At 34.8% G+C, this 20,609-nt stretch overlaps 2 protein-coding genes across 10 annotated transcripts; one reads left to right on the plus strand and one right to left on the minus strand.

Moving 5' to 3' along the window:
* Positions 1-274: 274 nt before the first annotated feature.
* Positions 275-8,888, minus strand: LOC8287399 (puromycin-sensitive aminopeptidase). Of its 7 annotated transcripts, none has more exons than XM_048374036.1 (33): positions 8,738-8,888; positions 7,836-7,916; positions 7,677-7,714; positions 7,364-7,504; positions 7,211-7,286; positions 7,013-7,089; positions 6,525-6,638; positions 6,322-6,396; positions 6,114-6,221; positions 5,811-6,023; positions 5,646-5,707; positions 5,481-5,508; positions 5,302-5,388; positions 5,153-5,178; positions 4,832-4,895; positions 4,664-4,744; positions 4,520-4,567; positions 4,402-4,420; positions 4,249-4,253; positions 4,125-4,136; positions 3,966-4,022; positions 3,738-3,847; positions 3,553-3,633; positions 3,286-3,469; positions 2,718-2,866; positions 2,493-2,631; positions 2,206-2,352; positions 2,042-2,123; positions 1,774-1,949; positions 1,325-1,435; positions 1,114-1,230; positions 942-1,013; positions 275-753 (listed from the first exon to the last, which is right to left on the minus strand). In XM_048374036.1, the coding sequence occupies exons 4-33, from the start codon at positions 7,424-7,426 to the stop codon at positions 673-675; spliced, it is 2,664 nt and encodes an 887-aa protein (XP_048229993.1). In that variant the 5' UTR covers positions 7,427-7,504; positions 7,677-7,714; positions 7,836-7,916; positions 8,738-8,888; the 3' UTR covers positions 275-672. The 7 variants fall into 7 exon arrangements, with proteins under 7 accessions (XP_048229993.1, XP_048229995.1, XP_048229991.1 ...); XM_048374038.1 differs by having other exon boundaries at positions 7,364-7,458; positions 7,677-7,721; XM_048374034.1 differs by having other exon boundaries at positions 7,677-7,721.
* A 5,544-nt stretch (positions 8,889-14,432) lies between these two features.
* On the plus strand, positions 14,433-19,205 carry LOC8287400. 3 transcript variants are annotated; one of them, XM_048373500.1, is made up of 3 exons: positions 14,433-15,029; positions 15,134-15,303; positions 16,027-19,205. In XM_048373500.1, exon 3 carries the CDS (start codon positions 16,095-16,097, stop codon positions 19,092-19,094), a length of 3,000 nt encoding a protein of 999 aa, XP_048229457.1. In that variant the 5' UTR covers positions 14,433-15,029; positions 15,134-15,303; positions 16,027-16,094; the 3' UTR covers positions 19,095-19,205. The 3 variants fall into 3 exon arrangements, with proteins under 3 accessions (XP_048229457.1, XP_002509825.2, XP_048229456.1); XM_002509779.4 differs by having other exon boundaries at positions 14,433-14,787; XM_048373499.1 differs by having other exon boundaries at positions 14,433-15,303.
* Positions 19,206-20,609: the final 1,404 nt, after the last annotated feature.

Consider the following 20,609-nt stretch of genomic DNA (forward strand, 5'->3'; position numbering starts at 1 on the left):
TTAATAATAATAATAATAAATAAAAACTGATGAAGATAAGCAGCTGAAACACCTAACTTTTAGGCGAAAGTGCTATCACCTAACCTTATCAAATAGACGACCAGTAGAAATTCAATGGGAGATGCATGCATATATCAAGATTTTGATTATGCATGTGCCAAACTATGGATGGTGGACCTTTCATAACTATGATTACTGATGCAGTTTTGAAAATGAAGATGAAGATCAAAGCTATTGGGCAGTGAATCAGCCGGCTGTTCCAAGATGCCTGAAATCAAATCAAACAAGATGCCTCTCTCACCCTTTCTCAATGTCATCCATCTCAAGGATGCAATGCTTTTTACAAGCATATGTTCATGTAGCTTCATTTTTTTGCTGATTAGCAGTCATGTTTAAATCCTTTACAAACAGTCAGGTCTTGTAAAGGCTTCTTCAGCCTGTAACATTCTAGTCCGTCCCACCAGGAACGAAGAAATATATAAATAACATCTGGGATTTACTTTTATAAAAAAAAAAAAAAAACGTGTTCTGAGAGCTACAGAATTCAGGGACCACCTCTACATTACACCACAGACGAGTGAAGAAGGGTAGAAACATCCTTATTATATTGCGGTCTCAAGAGATTGAGCCGAGCCCCGTTGTACTTATTTCTTTAGCGACCACTGCTGGCATTTAAGCAGCCAGGCTTTTGGAGGCAATCTCAAATACGTTCTCTGACAGACCATTGGTAGACATGATCATCTCTAACTGTGCCTGCAAAACACCAAGGGAATTTGCATATTTTGAATTTGCCAATAATGAAAAAAAAAATGGCAATGATCAAACAGGGTCTGATTGGTTTCTTAATAGCTGCTTCATAAATAATTGCCCCCTTTACATGGTCATTCCCAAGGGTTTTATACATGAAACTTTTAACTTTTAAAATTGCACCCGCTAGTTACCTTGGCAAGGGTTTGTCGGGTTTCATCATAGCGCCTCCATCTTGAGAAAGCTGACACCATCCGGGAGGCCACCTGCAATCATAAATGTTAGAGACGGATGTAAATGAACCTATAGATGCATACAGACAATGACAACCGACTTATGAATTGAAAGATGGCTTTTGGAACAGACCTGAGGATTGATTTTATCTAGTTGCATCACTATCTCCCCTAAGAACTGATAACCAGACCCATCCTTTGCATGGAAATTCACAGGAGAACCACAAAATCCTCCAATGAGCGAGTACACCTATTTCAAAAATTATTTAAATTCAACAAAGCCTTAAAACCTGAAACATGGAGGCACATGATTGTAAATGTGTGCAAAGACATTGCTGAATTACCTTGTTTGGATTGCGCAAGTCAAATGCTGGATGATTTAAGAGGCTTCGCACATTCTCAACATTACCCGAAATGTCAGACATGGCTTGGAGAGCAAACCATTTATTCACAACCTGACAGAGAGACAACAAAAATTATCCAGAAAGTCACTGTAGGGGCTCCAATGCAGCAACCAGAATCATGCATTTTCAGAAAACCAGATATGCTTTGGAACATAAAACAAATCCTCAGGAAAAAGTTATGAATTAGATTCAAAAAGATAATCTACAGGTTAGAAATCATCGGAACAATGCTTTTTGCTATAACTAAACTACTTGTATTTTTTCTCCTCCGAACTGCTTCCAAAGACGATCTAGACACTATCCTTTTGACGAAAGATGCCATGCCACAATCACAAACACATGGAACGAATTTATTTAAGCAATTAAAGGCTATTGAGTTAGAGATTCACCAAGAAGTCGTGCTGCCACTTGTTATAAAAGTCAGCCAAGACTTCATCACGATTTTTACCAGGGCTTCTGGCTATGGCTGCCAAAGCTGCAAATTGATCTGTCATATTTGTAGAAGTTTTGTACTCGCATAGCACAAGCTTTGTTAAGTCATCATCCTCCAGGGATGCAAGATACGCTACAGATGGTTGAAAATGCAGAGATAGTTAGCAAAGGATTGTTTCAATACAATATCTTGAAAGATGCAAAACCTGATTTTAAGCAACAGACCAAGGGCAACATTTTTCAGAGCACGCCTAGCCATGTTAGGATGGTCATACACATAAGCTTCTGAGCTCCTATTACTTTCAACCTGTGAGGTACCAGAAATTTGTTCTTAGCAAAAGAAATCAGTGAGAATATATAAAACTGTAATTCTGCAGAAGAAATCGTACTGTGCTTAAAAGCTCTGCTTTCAGTTCAGAGGCAAGCTGCTTCGTAAGGAAGGATCGAACAGCATGAACAGCATCAGGATCTGCAACTTCCATCAGGTCCATTATTTCCCCTTCACCAGGCAGAGTTATTGCCTTTGCAATAAATTCCTAGCAAACAATTAAAGGAATTTAAGTTGATCAATGCAGTCATCTTCATATATCTCCACTGTTCATTAGGTTCATTTTTACCCACCGCCCCTCAAACCAAGAAGAAGGGAATAAAAAAGATAAAGGAACTGTCAATATACTTTATCCAAGCTTGAGTCACAAAGTATGCTTCTGAGCCCAAGCACAAACTTTGGATTTAGAACCAATTGTTTGTTTTGTTGGAAATCAGCCACTAAACGCAGCATCAGCTTCCTTGCTAGAACCTGTCCAGCCTCCCAACTAAAACACAAAGCCATAAAGTAAACCAATTATTCCAGTCAACTTGACTGTAAAATAAAAGGATTTTAAGCTTATAGAAAACAAACCGGTTGAATTCATCCGAGTCATGAGCAAGGAGGAAAAACAGATCATTGTCAGAGAGATCAGATTCAAGACGGATAGGAGCACTATAACCCCTTAATATAGAAGGAACTGGCCGCTCATGTATGTCAAAGAAGACAAATTCTTCCTCTTTCTGCTCAACACCAGCAGAAAAGTTACATTTTGCTATCAGAAAAAATAAAAAGCACAAGAGCTTCTTTAGCCAATGAAAAAAGGTAATTAGTAGATAGCTATAATAAACTACATTATATTACTTATACAATGATTGTAACCTGCTATGTTGCTTCACAAAAGGTAGATATACTGTTTATTCTATGGTCAACCATTTAAATAACTACTAATCACTCTTTTAACGGCAAATTAGAAAATTTTACATTTTGCAAGGTTTTATTTATTTGTAACATAATACTCACCAAAATAACTTTTGGAAAAGACTGTGCTGCTTGACTATCTGGGATAAAACTAAAAGGCAGCCAAGGTTTGCATAGCTACCAGGACATCCAAGGATAAGCATATGAATATAAACAAGTATAGGAGGGGTTCCCCTCTCACCTTGGTTACTCTCAAAACTGTTGTATGCACTGGTTGATTGTCGCTTGCAAGAGATTTCAAAATTCCATCTTGATACACAGAAAAGAGAGGTATGTCCTTGCCACTTGAATCAAGTAGACCAAATGCCACAGGAATAAACATGGGTTCTTTAACTGGTTGGCCTGGAGTAGGTCGTACCTCTTGGCTACACAAATGTTAGATTGGTTATATCATTAACTAAGGAAGGACAGCCAAATTTTTCAAAACAAAGTTTTTAGCACGTTATACCTAAACTTCAATGAGAAAGTGCGCGCTTCAGCATTGTAAGATGAGGTAACTTTCACAAGAGGTGTGCCAGCTTGGGAGTACCTATAATTTATATTGCAGTTCGAAAATCAAGTAATCAACATCAAAATAATCAAAGGAAAATCTTAAAAATGTAAATGAAATATTCTTATAAAAGAAGTCACTACCATTGTAAGAAATTTGCAAAATCTGCATCATTTGCATCTCTCATGGCAGCAAAAAAATCTTCACAGGTTACAGCTTGACTGTCATGCCTCTTAAAATAAAGATCCATTCCCTAAAACACAAAAAACACGCATATATCCAATTTGTTCAGGATGGGCAGTCATTCTAGAAGATAGTTATCTTATCCGCAAGTATCAGAATCAAGGTTTAGACATATGCTTGTGCTATACCTTTCTGAAACCCTGACTTCCCAGCAAGGTTTTGTACATCCTGACAACTTCAGCTCCCTAAAACACAAAAGTAAATGATTGATCCTATCAACTCCATCCCTCTGCCAAAATAAACTGGCACACACAACACACAGAGATAGAGTAGTAAAGGAGCCAGACCTTTTCATACACCTGTTCATGAAAATGAATAATCAAAGATTAGAAAAGAACAATAGATATCTTGTTCATTGAAAAAGAAACTGCATGAGTTAAAAAGAGGCAACAATAATATGCCAAAGCATACCGTGACTGCAAGTTGAAGTTGGCAGCCAGCCGCATATCAGAATCAAGCCAACATGGAGAAAAGCAAGCCAAACATTAGATGGCAAAGGACCCTTCCAAGATCAGTGTGTTACATAAGCTTTCACTCAGTAAGTCAAAGAGAACATCAGTTTACCTGTGTAGAAGTTATCCATCTGCAGGAACAAAATAAAGCAAGAAAATTAATACAGAACACAAGTTACCACTTAACTAAGCTTTAAAGAAAGCTGGTACTTTTTAAGTTGATCACAGACCTTGATGTAAGAATGTGGTCGTACAGGATGAGCCATGGGACCAGCATCCTGGATTATTGCAAAATAGATTTATCAGAACCCTAATATTCCATATAAATCCACATGAAATGATTCTAAACATCAAGTAGAAGAGTAATTTGAAACCTGTGGGAACTGAAAATTTCGAAGCCTTGAAACATCAGCAATCCTCTTGACGGTACGGCTACCCATGTCTGATGAAAACTCCTGCCCATTACAAAAGATATATTAAGTAAAATGCTCAGTTATCAGGATACAATGATTGTCATCACAAAGAAAAGAAGAGAGTTGTACCTGATCCCGGAATACAGTGAGACCTTCCTTTAAGCTGAGCTGGAACCAGTCACGACAAGTCACTCTGCAATTGTTTACTTAGCACTTAGATCATATTTCATCACATATTTGGACAATATCAACAAATACAGCGAATAACTCCATAACAATATAAGATAGAAAGATGGCAAGAACATTGTGACATGGAACAACAAACCTTATTTCTCGCCATGGTAAATATAATGACAGAAAAGTAAAGGACAAGAGCAAAATTTGGGGAATAAAGGCAACATATGATGCATATTTTGAAAAAGAATGAGTGTGGATAGGGTATAGAACAACCTGTTGCCTGTCCAGTTGTGGAAATACTGCATACAGAACCGGAGGATAAAAAGAAAAAGGAACAAGTCAAAATAACAGATTTATCCAATGTAAGTGAAAGAAAAAACATCCAGTGTTCTTCATGTTACAGATAGATATAAATAATCAACCTCATGACCAATGACTCCCAGGATTGCAGCATAATCTGCATCTGAAGCGGTTTCTGGAGATGCCAAAACAAGCTTTGAATTGAAAATCTGTTGACAAGCAATTGAGATAAAAAATTTGTAAGATCACAGAAATCAGACATCAATGAGAATAAACCCAAGAAAAAGTAAAGAAGGCATACATTCAGACTTTTGTTCTCCATAGCTCCCCTGACAATTGATCAAAATCATTGTAACAATCATTAAAGCATAGAAGAGCCAAAGATATTTGTCAATATCATAGAGTATAGGGAGCGCATGACTAAAGGCAAGGAATTAGCTATTAGCAAACAGTACAAGTAACTTACATGTTAAAGTCTGGAACAGCAACAATATTAAAGAGATCCAAATCATATTCAAGACCAAAAACCTGTTTGTGCATTTATAAGATAGCAAACCAAACTTTCAAAACACAACAATTAAATAACTTTGAGATTCCAACTGGGAAAAAGCTCAAGACTGAAGATACTGACATCCTCATCCCATTTCATTGCCGCTTTAAGTGAATACATAGCATGTGCTGTCTTAGGCACGTCTTGGGCTGGGGTCCAAATTCTTAGTGCCACCTTCCGACCAGAGCGGGTATTATATGTGTCATCTCTGCTCTCCAACTGTCCAGCAACTAACGCAAACAAGTAGGAAGGTTTCTTGAATGGGTCCTCCCAGAGAGCATAATGCCTTCCGCCCTGGAATGAACCAGACAGCAAAATAAGCACTGGAACATAACAATAATTGGACAGGGAAGGTCAGAGCAATGCAGCATAACCAGTATTTACCTCAAGATCTCCTTGTTCTATAAGGTTTCCATTAGACAGCAATACTGGGTATAGTGATTTATCACCTTCAATCCGGCATGTATATTTTGCCATTATATCAGGGCGGTCCTGTTAGCAAATAAGAATGCAATAAGTGGGCTGACTGGTATTTTTCTTAAAATTGTAATAGGAAATAATATAATTAAAAAAGCTTCTTCAATTAATTAACCTGATAGAATGTAATTTTGCGGAAACCCTCTGCTTCGCATTGAGTGCAGAAATTCCCAGATGACTTGTAAAGCCCCTGCAGAGATAAGTTAAAAAGCACGACAAGGCATTAAAAGTTACTCCATCATAGAAGGAATTCTAGAAAGAAAGAAAACATCACAGGCCACAGCAAGGATTGGTTTGAAGAAAGAAAATATGCATCACCTCTAAGGATGTGTTCTTCTGAGGATATATCTCAGTAACAATGTCCAATAAAAATGTACCAGCAGGGGGTGACGTGATTGTTAAATGGCGTGAGTCCACATGATAATCTCCATCCTAAAGAACACGGAGAGGAGGGGAGAGAAGAAGAGAAATCAATTGTGATTAAGAATTACTGAATCATAATACTCTCTCACATCCATACTGAGAACAAAATAAAACAAGAAGAGAATACCTGTTGAAACTGAGAATCATATAAATATCGTTAAATGACAAAAATCTAATAAGGGAAAGTTAGAAGAATGTCACAGGACTAAGAAAACATATTTTAGTGAAACGGACAACAGAACTGGAAACCTCTCTATATTAAGGAGTGTTAGACAACCATTCCCATGCATAAAGAAGGCGGAAAGCTTTTAAATCTCAATTATGCTGAGAAATATGAAGAAATGCCCAAACCATCTTTTGGGATGGTAAAAGAAATTGCACACCTTCAATTCTTCACCATTGACCTTAACTGATATTAACTTCAAGTCACGCCCATCCAAAACCAGTGGGGAAGAGGAACCTGTCCGGCAACCCAAACTAATTATTGCTCAGATAGAGCCATTTTTTATTTTGAAAAAGATAAATTAACACTTTCTATGCATGATCCAATAACATTATATGCATGAGGAATGCCTTCTTACCTTCATCTCTAGGAAAAACAGTTATTTTAGAACTAACAATTGTCTTTTCCTCGCCCAGAGAAAAATGCAAATACACCTGAAATAATTAAGCCATAAACACATAAACAAAAGCTTCATATTACTAATAGTCAATTATGAAGTAAGCTTCCATACCGTATCAAAGTAGTAATCTGGCAACTTGTAATCCTTCAAAAAGATTTCTTTTGGTGCATCCATCTTGGATTCTTCAATTTGCTTTGGCAAGGGTTCTGTGGCGACTGAACAAATTAGCCTCCTCCTATCTTGCTTAGCTCTCTGTAATAAATTTTAGGGATGTGCATACCCAACATAATTATCCCAAAGAATATCATAAATGCATAGCTTATTCCAAAAGCTAATTATCATTGCAGGCCTATGTTGGAGCCCAACTATGTGTATGAGCATGCATGTGCTTGTGAGTGGTTTTACATGAAGTACAGAAACTTACATGAAATGCAGGATATGTGAACCAATAATTCCTTTGAACTGTGACCTAGATTCCACAACTTTCAAAATCAGAATTAGGAACCTTAAATAAAGGGAAAAAAAATAAACAGACAAATAAAATCATTAGTCTCGATGGTTACAAAGATGAAATTTTCCAGACCTCTGAACTAAGAAAATGCCTATACTTGGAGATATTTTTTACTGAATTCTGAAAGCAACTAGCTCTGCTTTTAGCCTGAAACTGCAAAAGAAAAAAAAACAAATGAATAAATGACTACGTACATAAATCAGTAGCCAAATCTTAAACTTAGCACAAATGAACTTCAGCAACAACTTCAGACATAACCAGTCTCAAATCATCAATAGCAGTTACCACATAAATTTAGACCATGAAAGACTTCTACCTAGGTCAGCTCAAACCCAATAGTCCAAACACCATTCCACCACTGACCTACTCACAAAAATGAATCTTTTTGAGCAAGGTACAAATAGCATTTACACCCAATTATTGACCTCTAAATAATACCATAAAAAGTCACTAAAATAGCACATAGACAAAAATACACATACAAGTCTTTGCACAGAAGTAAATAAGGGAATGGGATATGAGTAATCACAGGAGCAGACGAGATCAAACCCAAGAGACTAGTCTTTGTCAAACACGAACTTTTGCAAGGTATAATCAACCGAGCCATTTTTTTAAACTGAAAAAAGATCGTATATAAACTACTATGATCTATTACTTGAGAGTGAAAAGACCACTTGGCAAAGCAATAAAAAGATTAAAACTTTTGATGGAACAAAAAAATACCCAGACGGCCAAAACCTAGCAAAAGCCTCTAAACGCCTAAATTAAAGAAACCCAGAAAGAGAAAAACATAAATAGAACACACGGCTGCAAAGGGCTCTTATAAAACAAAAGGAGATATGGATAATTCAAATAATGGACAAGAAATTTTCAAAGAAAATGCAAAAAAACAAGAAGGGTAAAAAATAAAAGGACTATTTTATGCCAAAAAAATGAATTAAAGATGAATGTGAAGGGAGAGATTGGATTATTACCTAGTTATGATGATCAGCTGAAATGAAAAACAGTGTATTTTCTCAGAAAACAAAATTCTTATATATAGAATAAAAAGGACAGATCTTTATCTAGAACCGCAATGCCAAATATATTTATTCTTATTCTTCTTAAGAAAAATAAATTTTTTATTTTATTTTCTCCAAATATTTAAGAACAGAAAATAATAATTTTGATTAAAAGGAAATTATTCTTCTGGCCTCTGGATAATCCAATAGTAAGCAAGTTTACTTCTTGAAGATGATGTCACTTCATTAGAGACAATTGTCAGAGCCCTTATCAACGGTCTATACTCCACAAATTGGATCTGCATAAGAAGAAGACAGAGGGCCATGATGATACATTGGCCCAAATTAGAAGTGGGTTTAATGCCTCCAAATTATAGTCATATTCATAAGAGCATTTCAATAATATTTTTTATTTGTTTCTATTAAATTATAAATAATTAATTTTTAATTTTAATTTATTTTAAAATATATGTATATTTTAATAATATTTTTATTTTTTTAGTTATTTTTATTAAAACTAAAAATAAATACAATATATGAAAAATGTGATTCTTACACTATATCTAAATAAAAAATAATTTAAGAAGAATGAGAAAAATAAATAGAAAATTAGTCTTGACTGTATTTGACTAATTAATTTTTTAAAAGAAAAAAGAATTAGAGGGGAATGATTCCCCTTCATCTCTTTATAAAAATTAAAATTAATTACATTCTAATTTAAGATGTAAAAAGTTTCAAACTCATTAAAAAAATAAAAAAAACTTAATTAATTATTCTTTTTATTTCTATTATTACAATAAAAAATTTAAAATTAATTAATTTCTTTTCATTTTTTAATAATTATTTTTGTGTAACTAAATACAATATGATAAATATTTTATGTTTCCTTTGTTTCAATCTTTTTTTTCTTCTTTTTTAAATACTTTCTCCTCTGGTTTCTTTTCATTGCCATACAATTTAAAAAATATAAAATAGATAAAATAAATATACAATATAATATATTTAAAAGTCATTTAAGAGTTATTTCTCGCTCTTTAAATTTAAGAAGAGGAAATGTAACTCTTAAATTATTTTATCGTGATTATAGAGTCTTTGGATTGACATCAAATCTAATTAGTTAACTAAAGTTTTAATTAGTCTTGACACTATTTTCTTCGGTTGTCTTTCTCTATAAACGTATCATTAAGCTTCAATCGTATAATCTTTTTTTTTTTTTCTTTTCTTAACTTTTTCCTATTGTAATTCAAATACAAACCTCTCAGTGATAATGTTGATTGACTTGATTGCTGAAGGGATTTAATTATATATCCCTGTCCTTACGCTAATTGCCTTCCAATTTTGGGATAGAGCCAAATGCTTCACTAACCTAGTCAAAATAATGTGACCAATGTATCCAACCTAAAAGAGTGTCGAGTCAACTACTGGCCCATAACATGAACCTTAAATCTAAAATAGGAACGTTAAGATCTTGAAATTTGATTTATGGTCTAATAGGGTCAACTTATTGTCCTTTCACACCTGTCTCCTATTGCACTGTCTCCTTTTATTACATAGCTAAGCTGCCCCCAGAAAATTAAATAAATTTAATTGCATTTGCTGTTGTTTGAACCTACATCATTCAATTCTCTCTTCTTTGTAGCTTACCATAAGGGAGACATCTCAAAATCTTAAAGCTTTTTGGCACAGCTAAATGAAAAAATTGGCTTTTGATTTTGCTTTTTTTTTTTTTATTATTGTTTTTTTCTATAATTTAAAAATAAAGTAGCCTCTGAAAAAAAAATGAAATACTTGTTTAGAAAAAGTTATTCTAAATGTGGGTTTAATTCAATTGGATGATTTTTCTTTGAACAAATAAACTGAATTTTCATTAATATCCTCCACAAACAGTAGCAAAAGAGACTGAGGAGGAGTAAAGATGGGGTTGCACGGTTTGCATTATTATATGGGCTATCAGTTTCTTGATTTGGAGCAAATTCAGGCAAAAGATATTAGGGTAGGTGTTCCTTTTGAGAAACACTTTTGTTCCTATACACTAATAGACCAAAATCTTCATAAGTCAAATAATTGAGGTGTTTATTAATATTAACAATTGCGCAAAGAGATGAGACCATTTTGCATTTGTTAACTTGATACAGAGTCCAAAGCAGTTCTCCATTCTTTCAAATTTGAAATCTATCTGTCCGATTCAGCTACTTAAACAAATAAGTGGAGTAAATCTTGAACAATAATTATATGGGTACCCTATCGAAACCCGCCACGTCATTAGTTAGCAAATTAATTAAAAACTCGATAATGTCTTAATTATATTTTTTTCCTTGGTAGAATATAAGTTGTTAAATTAAATCAAAGCTAATTGGCCCTTTGCAGTGTGCATGTGGCTCAAGGGATTAATTTAATGAGCTAGCCACCTAAGTTTTGTGCTCCCTTATAATTATTATTACCAATCCACCATTTTTTTTCTTTATTTATTTGTTAAAAAATAAGAAGAGAGCCTCAGGCAGCTTTCTGATTATGGGCCTCATCATTAGTGTCTTGATAGGAAGGCACTGCCTTGAACAGTAACTTTACCAGTTGGATTATTGAACCTGTCTTTTCTATTTTTCTTGTTCTTTGTTTGTTTGTGTCTAACAATGATGCTTCAAAGTCAATTACACAACTGTTCCTTAACATTCTATGGTTTAAAGGTTATAATGCAGGAGTCAATTTTCACTAAAAATGCACTTTTAAGGGTTACATCAACCAAGACACATGGCTTGGTTTTGTTAGCTTGTAGGCCAACAAGCAGTGAGGAAAACTTGATTTCATTGTAGTAAAAATTCTCAGTTAGATAGTTTGGACTTAGGTGTTTATTGTTGGTTGGATATGTTTCTCAAAAGTAGACAATAATCAATTAATGTATGCATGGAGTTGATGGATCATACTTAGGATGGTGACAATTTTCTTTCTCCATGGCCCACTTAAATTTGCAGAGTATAGAAGAAATGACCATACCAAATTATTGTGTTAGAAAGCAAAACATTTATTGTATTATATAATAATAAATATTATAAGCTTTTGTCTTGTGAGCAGCTACCAAGCACTATATATGATAGTTTATGATTTGTATTCTTGTACTCTCAAGTTTGTCCATAAGTTGTGGGGTGGCAATGCTCTAGTGTGGCCTGATGCAATGTATTTCAAAACTTCAAATTTCCCATCTTTCTTGGTGCCTTGGTGTGGGCAATTACAAAATTAGTCCCCATAGTTATATTTTACTTTTATTCTTTTTAAATCAATTATCCATAATTTTGTGCACACTTCACACTTTAATTTATACATTTTTTTTTAAAGTTGGCTATATTTACTAGACATACGATGATTTATTTTCAGGAGAGCCCACTCAAAATGAATTATGAGTGAATGATAAATTGATATCCATTGAATGTTGATATGGAAAAGTCATATGAAATACCAAATGTCATATGATATATCAAAAGTCATGGATTAATGGTGAATTAATCATGATATGTCAAAGATCGTCGATTAATGATGAATTAATCATAGTATGTCAAAGGTAATGAATTAATTATAATTAATCATGATATATCAAAAGTCTTAAGATATGTCAAATGTCATTTTCCTACATTAGCTATTCTCTATATATATCATCCATATTTCTTTCATTCAAAATATGGAAAATATATCATTATATCTTCTTTTCTTTACTTTTCAAGTGTGAAAAAACTCAAACATACTTCAAATTCGTTGATACAGTTATTGTGGTGTTCATCAACTGTGTTGATATGTTATATCTTGGAAAACAGATGTCGTCTCATGCTCAAATACCAATGATTAGGGGCGAATCTGTTTTAAGAAGATTGTGATACACAAGCTATTGATTTCTGATGTCTTAATTTCTCTTTGCTGGTGTCTTGATCTTGTTATACTGATGTGTCAGAATTTATACTTTAGTGTCTTTCTTTAAATTTCAAAATTCTCAAGTTATTGACGTTCTATTTTTATTAATTTGTTGTCCATATATTTATATTACCGTCCTTATAATCTCAGTAATTATTACTTATTGTTAAATTTTAATTTTAATATATGCTTATGTTTTATATATTATTACTAATAATTTTATTTGTAGAATTAAATATATATTTTAAAACCTAATATGTATATATTGTAAAATTTCTGTTTCAACACTTAAATGATAGGATAGGGAGCATATTAGCCCTACCAACTGTTGCGATGAATATTAATTTTTAATTTATCATTCAAAATTGGATTCTCCTAATTAATCCGAACATAGACAGTGTTTTGAATGAAAGAAAAATAAAAAAAATAGAGCCTCTTCGTGGGTATAATAAGTGTTTGCAACCTAAGTCATTGATTGTATGCAATGTGTAATTAATTAATACCAGTGTGAATAGATCTCAGCCATCCATCAGTATGTGGCGTCACATGTAAGCATGTGCACCCAAGTGGTGTCAAAAGAGTGTTTTGGACTGATGTTGAAAGAGCCAAATCCAATATCCCTCTAAGTCAACCTTACAGTCCTTTGAGAATACAGAGTCGGAGAGAGACGTTATCTTATTGCATCAATGATTTTAAATTTTTAGGGTTTCTTTTTTGTTTCCTTTTGGGAAAGAGCTAATTTTGTGTGTGAGTTTCATGCACATAACCAATGGTGTGCCAAGGTAACAAGAGCTTAAAATAGTACTATTTCCTAATTTTGTCTCTCATTTGACCCAAAGATTGATACTTAAAGTCAGAATTTCTTTCTTTCTCCAAAATCAGGGATTGGCATTAATACTGACCATAAATGACAGAATTTCACAGATTTGATATTGGAAAGAGTTCAAAAGGAGGATCTTAAGCAAATAAGGGGGAGTAATTAGAAGCTTTCACATAATATATAAGTTAATTCTTAACTATGAGAAAAAAGAAGAAAAAAGGACAAGGTCAGAGTACAGTTTATAGGAAAGAATGGCAATTGTCATTAAGGAGGTGAACTGTGCGTGTTTTATCCTCGATCATATTAATTCTTGGCAGAAGAAAGCATATGGGTTTCTTTCTTGATCTTGGTTAGGATTCAGGACCACCCTGCCTTATTAATTGTTTTCATGCACAGGTGGCAGCAAAATCCTTTACCAAATAATTGGTTGAGCTCTCTGTTCATCATCATTGGCACATTGTAACTAGACTTTTAAGCTGGTTCAACTATGTGCTTACAAATAACAATAGCTTTTGAATTGTAATGCCCACCATGTTTTCATTTTCTTTTAATACCCATCAAAGACTCATAGTTTATAATTAAGTGCAATGAATGTTCCGTTGTGTCTCCCATTTTATTTATCATTCAATATTACTGATTACTGTGAGCAACAATTCAATTATTCACCTACTAATTAAATGAAAAAGAAAACTATTATTACAATATTGCATGCCTTTATAATCCTAGTAAAATAAAATGTAACTAAAATAAATATAACATTCTTAGAAATTACATTATCCCCAAAAAGGGAAGAATCTTTCCACCAATAATGATAGAAGATTAGCAACTTCTTTTACAACCACAGGCCTTAAAAAATATAACCTTGAATATCACCAACAGGAAACTCTAGGGGAAAAAGGAAAGGAAAGGAAAAGGCAGTGTGAAACAAACAGTGGATTACCTGAAAATTCACAGCTATAAAAAGAAAAAGGCTAGTGTCTCTGTGTCTCTGTCTGTGTTAGTGACTTTGTGTCTATATCATCTATATATGTCATTCTATGTGGAGCCTACAAACAAACCCATACCTCTCCAGATCCATTCTATTGACCCAATTCCCTACTTCAACAGCGGCTTCTGTTCTGTTGTGTTCCTTACACTCAGATACCATTTTCCCCCACTTTCTCTCATTGACATTGAAACCAAAAGTATTTATTCACTTCTTGCATAAATAGAGAGAAAGTTAAAAAATCTTTCTTGAGAGGGAAAGACTGTCTTTTTAGTTAGACAAAGAAGACTTACATATCTTTTAAAAGGGTCTTCTTGTTGGGTGAGCTAATTATAATACTTATTATTACTTTTGATTTTTTTTTTTCACTGGAATGGTAAGCAAATCTTTGCAATGGGTTTTTAACAAAGGAATATATATTTTTTTAAGACTCTGTATGATCTTTTTTTGAAAATGGGTCACTATCATCAAGACAAAATCTAACTCTAAATAGTAGTAAAACACAGTTACTTTCAAGTCACAGTGCTAATACTGGTTATGCTCTATTTCTCTATCTCTCATTGGTAACACTTTCTCTTTCTTATGTGATTGAATAATCATTTGTCTTCTTTATTTTTATTTGCTTGTGGTAATTATGTATGTCAAGTTAGTGTCTCCTTTTTTGCAGGTTGGTTCAGTTCATTGTACTGATAACAAACAACACTCGAGAGATTATCCGGGTTCCTCGAAATTTGAATTTTTTTGGTTTATCATTCAGTCGTTTTTAAACTGGGTCTATTGGTTCTAAGGCTAAAGTTCAATTTTCCGAACCAAATTCAAGATTCGAAGCCAAGTAAAGTAAGTACTCAGATCTGAATTATCATTAAAATCTTATTTTATTCCACTCAAATCTTATATGGAGTGTCTTATTTCAATGTTTCTTTGAATATTGACTTGCTGATTAGATCTATAATGTCCTAACGTTCAAGTTTAATGGTGACTTCTCTAGTTTCTTTATATACTCAATGTATGGCAGGTTTGAATTACTTCCTAAAGAAAAACAGGATCATAAATTCATTGCCATTACTAGTTTTTACCTCTTTAGGCATTGAAGTTCCAATCTTGTGAAATTCCATTTATTGCTACCCTTGAGTTACTTGCTTAGGTATTAGATTTCCAATTCTTTGATTATTTACTGGTTCTTGTATTACCCTTTTAGGTATTGAACTTTCAGTTTTAAGACATTTTAATAGCATTCCAGATTATCTGCTTCAAATTCTTTGATCAAGTGTGTGCCATGTTTGTTGTTATAAGTTGCCTTTCTTCTTTTATTTGTTTATTTATTTATTTATTGTATTTAGATGAGTAGTTTGTTCATGATGAAGCTGCCTAGTTCTGCTCCTCGTGAGGTTTCAAATTCTATCTGCTGCTTTTGATATGCAGACAACACTCTTGTCTATTTACTTCGTTATTAAAACTGATACTGTGAATTGCCTTCAATTTTTCTGCTGGTGCATTTTCGATGTGTATATTCTGTTTGGGGAATTATTTTACTGAAGGAATATCATTCTCTCCATTCAGGATGGCTTTTCTTACTTAAAGCCAATGCATGTTATTTGATTCCCTCAGAACAGGGAGTTCTTGTAACTATGGATCTCCGAGAAGATAGCTCCAGGTTTGGCTCAGTAACAATTTCAACTTTAAGGAATATGTCATCATCATCTTCAGCATTTTTTTCAGCAAACCAGTCACCTTTCTTCTCTCCAAGATCACCAACCTGTCAAATCTCTGAATCAACAAGGTCGGATGCTCAATGTGATAGTATTCATTTAAGTGGTGAGCACCTTACTTCCAGTTCAGGAAATCCATTACTTACATCTCCTGCAAATGTCAGAGATGCCGTGTCAGACATGTCAAGGGACCCAGTTGCCGAAATTGGAACAGATTTTCAGAAGCTTGATCGAATATTTTCCTCAACTGGCATTTCTAATAGCTCTCCATATAGTTACAACAATTTGCATGACATTGGTTATTCTGGGTTCAGAGAGAAGCAAAGAAAGCATGAGAGAAGCCAGGGAACATTATATACTCCAGTTTCAATCTCCCTACCCTCTTACAGACTGAGGAGCTGTGACGTCTTCATAGGATTGCATGGTCGAAAACCTTCTTTGCTGAGGTTTGCTAATTGGATTCGTGCTGAATTGGAGGTTCAAGGGATAAGTTGTTTTATATCTGACAGAGCTCGATGTAGGAACTCGCGGAAACATGGTTTAGTAGAGAGGGCAATGGACGTTTCTTCTTTTGGCATTGTAATCCTAACAAAGAAGTCCTTTAGGAACCCGTACACTATTGAGGAATTGCGATTTTTCACAAGCAAAAAGAATTTGGTCCCGTTATTCTTTGATTTGAGTCCAGATGATTGCCTGGTCAGGGACATAGTTGAGAATAGGGGAGAGTTATGGGAGAAACATGGAGGTGAACTATGGCTTTTGTATGGTGGGTTAGAGAATGAGTGGAAGGAAGCTGTTAACAGCCTTTCTCGGGTAGATGAGTGGAAACTTGAAGCTCAGGAGGGTAACTGGAGAGATTGCATTCTGAGGGCTGTCACACTTCTGGCAATGAGATTGGGAAGGAGAAGTGTTGTAGAACGGATGACCAAGTGGAAAGAGAAGGTGGATAAAGATGAGTTCCCTTTCCCCCGAAATGAGAACTTCATTGGCAGGAAGAAAGAATTGTCTGAACTAGAGTTTATACTTTTTGGTGATGTCAGTGGAGATTCAGAAAGAGATTATTTTGAACTTAAGACTAAACCCAGGAGAAAGAATTTGACAATTGGATGGAGTAAGAGCAGTTCAATGGAGGAAAAACGAAGGGATTGGAAATGGGAGAACAGGGCCAAGAAGGGTAAAGAACCAGTTGTATGGAAGGAGTCTGAAAAGGAGATTGAGATGCAAAGCACTGAAATTCCTCACAGGCAACACCACGCAAGAACTAAAGGTGCTAGACGTTATGCAAAGAGGAAAAGATCAACAAAGATTGTGTACGGGAAGGGGGTTGCCTGTGTGTCAGGGGAGTCAGGAATTGGAAAGACAGAGCTTCTCCTAGAATTTGCCTATAGATATCACCAGAGGTACAAGATGGTCCTGTGGATTGGAGGAGAAAGCAGGTATATTAGGCATAATTATCTGAATCTCTGGTCATTCTTAGAAGTTGATGTGGGGGTTCAGAATTGTCCAGGGAAAAGCAGAATAAGAAATTTTGAGGAGCAGGAAGAGGAAGCCATTTCTAGAGTTCGCAAAGAGCTCATGAGAAACATACCATTTCTGGTGGTGATTGATAACTTGGAGAGTGAAAAGGATTGGTGGGATCACAAACTTGTAATGGATCTCCTTCCCCGTTTTGGCGGAGAGACCCATATTATAATTTCTACACGGCTCCCTCGTGTCATGAATCTGGAACCTTTGAAACTTTCTTACTTGTCTGGGGTGGAGGCAACATGTATAATGCAAGGAAGTGGGAAAGACTACTCAATTGCAGAAATTGAGGCCCTCAGGGTTATTGAGGAGAAACTAGGAAGGTTAACTTTAGGCCTCGCAATAGTAGGAGCAATTTTATCCGAGCTCCCTATAAATCCAAGCAGGCTATTGGACACCATAAATAGAATGCCATTGAGAGAAATCTCATGGAGTGGTAGGGAAGCTAATTCATTGACCAAAAACAGTTTCATCTTGCAACTCTTTGAGGTATGTTTCTCAATATTTGATCATGCTGATGGACCAAGGAGCTTGGCGACCAGGATGGTCCAGGCCAGTGGTTGGTTTGCACCAGCTGCTATTCCTGTTTCTCTATTAGCCCTAGCTGCAAACAAGATACCGCAGAAACATAGGGGAACTCAGCTATGGAGAAAGTTATTGCGTTCCCTGAGCTGTGGCCTTTCTTCATCATACACCAAAAGATCAGAAGCAGAAGCATCTTCCATGTTGTTGAGATTTAATATTGCAAAAAGTAGTACAAAGCAAGGCTATGTCCATGTTAATGAACTTGTTAAAATTTACATGCGCAAAAGAGGAACTGCAATTGTTGCGCAGGCCATGGTTCAAGCTGTCATCAGTCGTGGTTCTATATCTCACCATTCAGAACATATATGGGCGGCATTATTCTTGCTTTTCGGATTTAGTAATGACCCCAAGGCTGTCGAGCTGAAGGTGTCGGAACTATTGTACCTTGTTAGAGAAATGGTTTTGCCTCTTGCAATACGGACATTCATTTCATTCTCTCGATGCAATGCTGCCTTGGAGCTCCTGCGTCTATGCACTAATGCTTTGGAAGCAGCGGACCAAGCATTTGTTACCCCAGTTGAGAAGTGGTTAGACAAATCACTATGTTGGAGGCCAATCCAGACTAATGCTCAGCTGAATCCATATCTTTGGCAGGAGCTAGCACTTTCAAGAGCAACTGTTCTGGAAACTAGAGCAAAGCTCATGTTAAGAGGGGGACAGTTTGACATTGGGGATGATTTGATAAGGAAGGTTATTTTTATTAGAACTTCAATATGCGGTGATGATCATCCAGAAACCGTGTCTGCTCGTGAAACTTTAAGCAAACTCACCAGGCTTCTTGCCAATGTTCAAATTTACACTTCACCATAGAACTATATTTTTTGTAAGCAAAAGTTACTTTAGAATTATACAAAATTCTCAAATAAAACTGCTGTAAACATTTCAGAGGAAATTTTTTTAAATACCATTTTAAAATCTGAAGATTATGTTCTTTGATTTCTCTTTTTTTTTTTTTTCTATTTTATCACAAGCGCCAGAGTGCTATATATGCATATATATCAGCTGATTGGAAATGGCGACGCTAGCTATAGACTTGAGTTTAGCATAACCTTCTTCATCTGTTTGCTTGTAGAAAAAACTGTAAATATGAAGGCTGGTCAAGGAGCACTTGCTGCAGATTTCTTTTTTTTTTTTCATAAAGTGAGCGAACTCAATTGCCCGCAGCCACTTTATTATATTTTACTTTTCAGCCAAGGTTCAGTTCTGATGAAACTCTTGGAGCTGGCTAACCAAAAAACATTTCAACTATTTTCAGTATTCAACTTGGTTGTCTTAATATTGTACTGATACTGTGGAAATTAATTGGTTACTTAATGTAATTCTCTATCCTCAAATGTTATTACAAGAATTTCCGTGTACTGCAGATTTACCTTTGCAGTTAACGTCTTGATAATGAGAGGAAGGTTCACTTATCCTAAAGTAGCTATGTTGTATAAAAAATCTCAGACATGACATTTCAGATTATTGGCAAAATGTACAGAAAATTTTGAAAAACAGTATAGCTTGAATCCTAGACGTGTACCTGTATTTGTTTTAAAGATCCAAACAATTTGTTAAGGATATGGCCTTCTTTGGCTGATTTGCAGAACAGTGTTTAAATCAGTATCATATGGGGCATATGAAGAATGCCATTAGGGCTCTTCTTGGTTATACATAATTCAGGATAAAGCTCTTTTTTATTGTTGTTCTCTCTCTCTTTTTTCTTTGTTGAGATTGATCTATTAAAGAATATTTCTACTTCCAATGCAGGTCAGAGATTAAATTCAGTTGCAGAAAACTTTTGGAAGAATAAGGGAAGCCATATTGTTGTGACAAGGCATAACCAGCTGTAATTCATGAACTGCTCAGTGGGTATAGATACCTTTGTTATAGTTATGGTTAACAGTAAACACACACTTTGTCACTGTCAAAGCACAAGGATTTTCAGAGTGGGAGGAGCTTTTTATGTACCCATGGCAATTATTTACGCCAGCAGCCTACAACTGTCACATTCCCCACCAGTAATATGATGAAACAAGAAACCAAAGTTTAATGATATTTGGTTCCTTTGATTTTGCTTCCTCTAAGTTATCAATGAAAAGACATTATTTTGTGTCCATGAAACTTCTATTCCATGGTTCCAATTAACAGAAAATTTATTTACCTTGGATTGGAAAAAATCTTCAATATGCCAAAATGCTTAATCATTCCAAATTTTCTACACATGCTGCTGCAATGGTTTAATTGTTGCAAAGCTTTTACGTCTTTATAGTTCATTTGTTTACTGTGTTTTGCTAAGCCTTGTATTGGTCCTATGACTAAAGTTTATAATGGTTTATCCTTAAC

This window comes from Ricinus communis, chromosome 5, assembly GCF_019578655.1.
Source record: "Ricinus communis isolate WT05 ecotype wild-type chromosome 5, ASM1957865v1, whole genome shotgun sequence".
NCBI classification, from domain to species: Eukaryota; Viridiplantae; Streptophyta; class Magnoliopsida; order Malpighiales; family Euphorbiaceae; genus Ricinus; species Ricinus communis.

What these genes read in the sequence shown, in the direction of transcription:
- LOC8287399 (XM_048374033.1), bottom strand. Translation starts at nt 8,370, where the DNA reads ATGGCTCGGTTGATTATACCTTGCAAAAGTTCGTGTTTGACAAAGACT. An exon ending in GCAAAATTACATTCTATCAG is followed by an intron (nt 6,222 to 6,321) that starts GTTAATTAATTG and finishes ATTTGCTAACAG; the next exon opens with GACCGCCCTGATATAATGGC. An exon ending in CCCGACAAACCCTTGCCAAG is followed by an intron (nt 754 to 941) that starts GTAACTAGCGGG and finishes GGTGTTTTGCAG; the next exon opens with GCACAGTTAGAGATGATCAT.
- LOC8287400 (XM_048373499.1), top strand. Translation starts at nt 16,095, where the DNA reads ATGGATCTCCGAGAAGATAGCTCCAGGTTTGGCTCAGTAACAATTTCA.